Source organism: Belonocnema kinseyi, chromosome 9, assembly GCF_010883055.1.
Source record: "Belonocnema kinseyi isolate 2016_QV_RU_SX_M_011 chromosome 9, B_treatae_v1, whole genome shotgun sequence".
Lineage (NCBI taxonomy): Eukaryota > Metazoa > Arthropoda > Insecta > Hymenoptera > Cynipidae > Belonocnema > Belonocnema kinseyi.
The window spans coordinates 12230443-12238412 of record NC_046665.1 but is presented as its reverse complement, the minus strand read 5'-3'; the positions used below and the strand labels follow the sequence as shown (position 1 = coordinate 12238412).

The following is a 7970-nucleotide window of genomic DNA, read 5'->3' as shown; positions in this document are numbered from 1 at the left end:
AGTTGCAACGATTGTACCCGGAATATTCTGTTAAACTGATCGTCCTTATCATCGGCGCTCTTGGAGGTGCCAAGCTTTCTCTTGCTAATAGCCTAAAAAGCACCCCTGCGGGTCAACAATATGCTAGAACACTTGCGGGAAAAATGCAGAAGGCGGTTGTCCTTGGGTCGCCCCGTGTTCTTAGGGTCCACGAAGCTTTTGCTGGATCGTCGTATTGATTCCTTTACAGACTGTAACCACCTATCTCACGGTTGTGAGACGTGGTTATGGCTGAAATTTTACCGCAAATGCAACTTTCTTTCACTAAAACGAGATCCTGGGTTAACAAAGATTATCATAGAGTGCGCCACAGTCAGATACGCTGATTTTGCTTCTAGTTGTAAATAGAGGATGGCGATGAATAGAAGGAGGATACGATAATATTACAGTTCAGCAGTTTCTGAAAATATTAGATTTAGATGTAAAAATAAAGGAGCACATTGCACATTGACAAAAGTATGTTCACGATTCTATTAATAAGAAATCCTTATCTATTTAACTGGATTCATCAAGCTCATCGCAGAATGCAGTATAAAGAATGGAGATACACTTAGTATGCACAAACAAAGTGTTACCTACAGTTTCTTTAAGTTTTTTTTTATTATTTTGAAGATGTTGCACATCCAAATGTCACACAACATACAATTCAGACGATATAATCATTAAATCTAATATTCAGTACCGACTTCTCTTAACTACATCATTACTGAATTCTTCTCCTCCTCCTCTATTCTTTCTCGTTCTTCCACATCAATTTTTAATAGTTTACTTACCTTCATTTAGGAGAAATTAAGATTTAACATATGAAAATCAGCGTACCTGGTGGTGGTGGTGCACTGCATCATGATCTTCATTAACCAAAGACCTCTTCTTAATCAAACTAAGTTTTCATTGACTAAGTTGCAATAGTTGAATCAAAAGTATGTTCATGATTTTGGTAATCAGAAATAATTAGCTGTTTAACTGGATTTATTTAACAAAAATTAAATGTTGGTTCTAAGAAAAAATAATTATTTGCAACTGTTATATAACAGCATACTTTAATATAATTGATACTTCACGAACAGCATTATTAAATTAAATATTGATTCAAGACATAAATGTAGTTGATATATGAGGATGGTGATTTAACCAGCTCAGCGCAGAATGCAGCATCGAGAGTGGAAATACACCTAGTAGTTAGAAACAAGACATCAGTACCTACAGTTCCTTTAGTTTTTGGTGTTCTTTAGAAGACAATGTGCTCCTTTAGTTTTACATTTAAATCTAATATTTTCAGTAACTGCTGAACTGTAATATTATCGTATCCTCCTCCTCTTTCTCCTCATCGCCATCCTCTATTTACAACTAGAAGAAAAATCAGCGTATCTGACTTTGGCGCACTCTATGATAATCTTTGTTAACCCAGGATCTCGTTTTAGTGAAAGAAAGTTGCGTTTGCTAATTTGAAATAGTTGAATCAACTATATATATTCATTATTCTGTTAACTTGAAATTCTGGCCCCTTTAAATGGGTTTACTTAACTACGATTTAAAACAAACTGTTGGTTCTAAGAAAAACCAAGATTTTTATTTGTTATAAATAATAGTGCATTTTAATATACGTGTTCAATACTTCACTTTCAATGTTTAATTCACAGTTTCTTTTTATTCAATTTTAATACTGCTGAATTTATTTTTGTTATTTATGATGCTTTATTTTAATGTTTGAAGTAAGTCAATTTAATCTTTGTTCGCAGATCACTCTATTATGTGAAAGATGATTTCAACGTTTCTTAGTCAATTATAATACTTATGGAGCTGATTTATTTTATTTTCAAATTGTATTTTCTTCATCTCAAATGGCTGAATTGACATCCTAGCTATATCTTTATAAAATTCTAAATCTGTTACAGTGATCCACTGTCGAATTAAAACATTTTTTAATGCATAGCTCTCTCTATCTTTCTCTTTCCATCTCTTCTTCTCCCTACACTATACCTGCTGCATATGATTTACCATCTTTATCTATTTATATCCTCTGTTTGTTGCAATTATCTAGAAGGTTCTAAGTTATAATCGACACGTGTGGTATATAATATTGAAAAACGCAAAAAAGTAATGCAACATTAAAAATAACTTTGAAGTTGTTTTCGACAAAAAATTGCGTAGTAGGAATTCTATGACATCATTGAGAATATTCTGGAAACATAGCATAAGCCACTACATCTATAGAATATCGGCAAGGTAGATTTCTATTGTCTCTGAATTAAATTTGCTAGCTAGAAAGCAATATATCAGCCTGGATTTCTATAACCTATATTAATCTTTGTATTTTTTTTTTCTACTTGACTGAACTTGGATTTAAAAATTCCAGAAAGTAGATGTTCACGTGACCACTGTATCATTTTTTTCCAATGTTTGTCTCACAGTTGCCCTGCATTACATTTTAATACTGCTGAATTATTTTTGTTATTTATGTTGCTTTATTTTTATGTTTAAAGTAAGTAAATTGAATCTTTTTTAGCATATTACTCTATTATGTGAAAGAGATTTCAACGTTTCTTAGTCAAACTCTAATGTTTATAGAGCTGTTTTTATTTTATAAATTCTAGCAAGCGTTTTCAAATTGTATTTTCTTCATCTCAAAGGGTTGATTTGACATCCTAGCTATATCAATATAAAATTCTAAAACCTGTTACAGTGATCAACTGTATGTACGCGAACCTCTTAAGAATCTGTTGGTATTTTTCAAGTCGCTCAATCGCAAAGCCTTCTGCAATATTACAAAATTATTTTTGATTAAAAAAATTTTTTTAATACATAGCTCTCCATGTCTCTTTCTCCCTAAACTATACATGCTGCATATCATTTACCATCCTTACCTATTATTATATCCCCTCTCTGTCAAAATATTCTAGAACCTTCTACATTATAATCCACACGTGCGGATATAATTTTTTAACATCGCAAAAATGTAGTGCGTCATTGAAAATAACCTTGAAGTTCTTTGCGAACTAATTGCACAGTAGAAATTTGATGTTATTAGTTATAGAAGATTCAGCATTATAGAAAAAATTTTAACGCTGAATTAAATCATCCTTGATTTTCTATAGACTGTATTATATAATAGCCGTAGTGGATGATTGAAAAAATTCAAATATTTTATTACATTAATTTGTTGCATTTTAAAACTTTGAGTTTAAATCTTTAACATTCAAAAGGTAAAAAACTGAACTTTCTAAACGAGAGCTGAAAAGCGAGCATACATCTGTGGATAAAAAAGCATGCGACCTCAGCTCGAATATAGTTGCATGACATAAGGAGCGATAAGCGTCGGGCAGTGTACTCTTGGTATTTACTAAACGTCCATGAAAGGTCTCGAATTAAATTCATGCCGTCTATAATCTCTCGAGTACCTTTGGAACTAAATTCAGCGATAGTCATTGAAAACATTTTGAGTTCAAAATTGTGTATTTTTAAGGAATTGTAGAATATGGAGGGGTTGATTTATGGCGGGTTCTATATGCACTAGAGAGATCAAAATTTGTATTGGTGCTTTCAGTACTATATGCAGCGAGTCATTGAAAAAATTTTAACTTTTCAAAATGGTGTTTTTCTAACGAACTTTATGATATTTAGGGGGTGATTTGGGGTAGCTTCCATAGGCAATAGAATGCTGAAACTTTATGATGGGGCTTTTGGCACATAATACTGCCATATACAGTGAAAACATTTTGACTTTTCAAATATTTCATTTTTCGTTTTTTGTAAACGTTAGGAACTTCAGATTCATTCATTACTATATATTTTTAGTAAAAAGAAGAGCCCTGATTTTTTTTTCATGTCACAAATAAAGAGCACTTAATTAGCAATCAATTTCAGCGCGAAGGAAAATTTGATAACACTAACAGTTTCCGAGTTTCGCATACCGGAGTTGTGGTTTCAGGTGAAACTAGCATTACTACATGTGTTTTACCAAAATTACCGTGCATGTCGCGGAATAGAAAAAGGCTTATCTACCTCACAAATGTTTTCGCTCTCTCTAAAGTCCATTTCGGTTTTCCCCACCGTGTTATTGGTCCATTTCGGAATGTCGATGGCTTTACGCCATTTCTGTTTGCTCACGAATAGTTAGAACTCTAGTAAAAATAAAATCTGTAATTATGAACACTCACTTGCAATGCGATTCGATACGTGGCGAAGACGCGCAGAGTCCACCATTCTTGCACGGACTCGGGGAGCATGACACGAAACCTGAAATAGTATGAAGGATTATTATATATATTATTAAATAAAATATCAAAATCTTGAAAGAAATGCCCTACCCCTCAGACATAAAATTGTATGCTTTAGAATGTTTCTATATGGGGGAAGAAAATATCCAAAAAGGTTTCATTACCCTATTTCTTCTGGAACACTATAATTTTCAACCCCCAAAACAATAAAAAAGGAAACAATTCCAAAGAATGTCCTAACAATCAGATCTACAATTGTATGCTTTAGATCGAGGAGTGTACCACTAAAAAAATCACGAGTTATTCCGCCAGAAATCAGCACGGAATCCGTAAGGACTTTAAATGGAACCGTAGGGAAACATTGGGATTCATGGTGGAATTCGTAAAGGATTCGAGCGCAGTCGCTGCTAAGACCGCGGGAGCGGGCAAATCTCGGACCTGCCCAGTATACATCGTTATCAGCATTTCGCCACACACCAAACACTTTTTTGTTGTCATTTTTCGCCGGTGCTACTGTTCTTTTTGTCATTTAATTTTTCGTTCTTTTTAGATAAAAAAAATTAATCAGTTATTATTTGAGTGTGAAGTTTTGTGATCCAGCATTTATGACGTGTTTTTAGTGAAGGTAAGTTCTTTGAAAGCAGTAATTCATGACGACTTGCATAGAAGATACATAAATAATTTTTTTTTAATTATTTTATTATTTAGAAATTGAAGTGTTATTTTAATTGAATTCCAAGGATGAGGTACAATTGAAAAATTATATTTTTCTGCTTGACAAATAAAAGTATTAACGTTAAATTTTCGAAACAATTGATGGAAAGCAATTAATAATATGTAGAAAGAAACAAAGTATTTCAAAATTAAATTTTTAAAAACTTAATAGAACAACATTTTCATAGCAATTTTTTAATGTGAAATTTGTAAAAATGGCGTGAAATTTCTACCAATCTAAATTGTAAATAATAATGCAAATAATTGTTAAAATAACAGGTCTCTAAGAACTACTTGAACGATTTGTGAAACTGACTGTAAAAAGTGATTAATTCCATATTTGTATTTTTTGATCCAATAAAACAGTTTTATGTTTTTAATAGAGAGATTTGTAGTCACCATTTCTTTGTGACATTTGTACATATTCATGTATTTCAAAAAAATTGTAATTTTTGTTAGAAACAAATTGTTCTCATCTGGAAATACTTTAAATTATTGTGAGAGTGATCTCAGTAACAATTTCTACGCCATATTAAAAATTGAAATTTTCATAAACATTTTTGGTGGAAAGTTTTGGAATTTATGGTTTTTCAATTGCGGATTTTCCTTCATCATCCGAATTAATGTAGATATTCTTAAAGATAAAATAAGTTCAATCATATTTGTTACATTATAACAAGTGTTAGTCTTGTGAGCAAAGTAAAAAAATCAGTTCAACGCTTTGGCACAGCGGCAGTGAAAAGAATTTTTTTCACTATAACTGCTTCAAGTTTTTGTGAGGAAAATTTGCAATAACTATTTTCATACAAAATTAAGAATAAACAACTATTTAAAAAATGTTTGAAGCCACATATTTTAATTAGCGATTTTTTCAAATTTGGATTCCTCTGAATCATTTAAGACACCGATACTTCAGATATTTCGGAAAATGATACATTATTTTCTGGGACAAAGTTGTATATTTACTTATTTCATTTCTTTACAAAATCAAGAATTTTGTACTTTTAACAAATATAATCAAACATATCATTTTTCCGAATATACACATAAATTCAGATGATAAAGGAAAAATCGAAATAGAAAAAGCCACAAATTCCAAATTGTTGCAAAAAATGGTTTATAACCATTTTAATCATTGTTTTATAAAAATCGTGCCTAACAATCACTCTCACAATATTTTGATCGGAAAATAAATTGAAATTCATATTATTAATAAATATTGATCAAACTTATATTCATCCTCGTAAATCCGATTGTTTTTTACTTCTCTTTTTTAGATCAAAAGGACTTACTTTGAATGCGAGATATGCTAAGTTAAAAGCAAGTCCAAAATGGCGGAGGAAAAACAAGAATACCCGAATGTCGACCAGAACGATTTCTGGAGAAAAATTTATACCGCAACAGGAACTATCGTCAAGCCCCACATTCACAATATTTTTGGATTACTCAGTTATGATAATCCGTTGTCATTTTCACAAATGACCAAAACAGACATTAGGGACGCAGAAAACTTTGCCAGAAACGATATGCACGAGTTTATTGAAGAGAACGTTGATAAGAAAGAGTACTACGGGATGTACTTCAGAAATCAAGAAAAGTTCAAATTTGTGGATGGAGACAGAAAAATGCTAATGCGATTAATTAATTGGGTCGCAGAGAAACCAACCGAATTTTGGGCAGCCCATTAACCTTCAATGAAGTTGAGCACAGAATCGGATACACAAAATAAAGAAAAACCTCTGGAGATTGACAATTAACAAGAAACCAGAAAATTGAAGAGATCGATTGCAACAACGATTCGGAATTTTTTGAAGAAACACTGATTCATTTAACGACGCAACAAAAAATACTCTCACTAATGGGGCATCTGTTTTCGTTGTGGGATCCTACGTCGAAAAATCCAATGGACAATCAGTGTCTTATGTTGCAACCGTAGGATGTCCGCTATGCAAAAGTACGACGACCTTGAAAAATAAGGATACAGCGAACGAGAAGAAAAAGTGGGTCACATCCAATTTTTCAAGGCTGCTGAATGTTCATTTGTCCAAAGGAAAAAAAAATCAATTTTCGAATCCTGAATATCAGGTAAAATCCTCAAATTTTGCATTTAATCTTCACTTTTAACGGAAAAAATAATTTGTTAGAATGCAGAATAGGTGCGTCACATGTCACCTCTGTTTTAGCTGGAAAAAACCCATTTGAAAAGGCAAAAATTTAAAATTATTGTTAATTTTGTTACTATGACGTCACAAATGTGGGTCTGTCACGATATATCGTAATGATCATATTTAACGAGAAGTTCGACATGGGTAGTGATTTGACCAACATTATTCTTTTTACTAGACATAGGGGTGCCTTCCCGCATCCACACACCTCGCTGAAGTTTGCAACGTTTAAAAAAAAACGAATTTACAAAAAAATTTTTTTGTGCGAGACCTAAAATTTAAAAGTTTCACATTGGTCTATTTGATGATAAAACTTACCCGCAAAAGTTTCAACCCCCTATCTCATCCGGAACACCCTCATTTTCAACCCCTAACATAGCGAAAAATCGGGAAAAATCCTCTAACATCCAGACCTAAAATTTTATGCTTAAGAATCGTTCTACTTAACGTCCAAAGATGATAAAAAAAGTTTCATTCCCCTGTCTCATCCGGAACACCCTTGTTTTCTACCCCTAATATAATGAAAATGAAAAAAATGCTACAAAGTCCCATAACTTAAAGACCTGAAATTTTATGCTCTAGAATGGTTTCACCCGATGTCCGAAGACACTAAAAAAAGTTTCATTACCCTATCTCATCCGGAACACCCCGTTTTCAACCCCCAAAATATTGAATAATCGAAAAAAAATTCCAAAAAATTTCCCTAAAATCCAGACCTAAAATTTTATGCTTCAGAATGGTTCCATCTGATGTCCAAAGACACTAAAAAAAGTTTCATTACCCTATTTCATCCGGAACACCCCGTTTTCAACCCCCAAAATATTGAAAAATCGAA

General features: G+C 32.4%; 1 protein-coding gene across 1 annotated transcript in view; it reads right to left on the bottom strand.

Annotated features, from left to right (window-relative positions):
* Window positions 1-7970, bottom strand: part of LOC117180020 (neurogenic locus Notch protein) — a 385864-nt gene that overhangs the window by 342364 nt on the left and 35530 nt on the right. The window contains exon 2 of the mRNA XM_033372298.1: window positions 4197-4275. Within this exon, the coding sequence (XP_033228189.1) occupies window positions 4197-4275 (79 nt within the window). The remainder of the gene's footprint in view (window positions 1-4196; window positions 4276-7970) is intronic.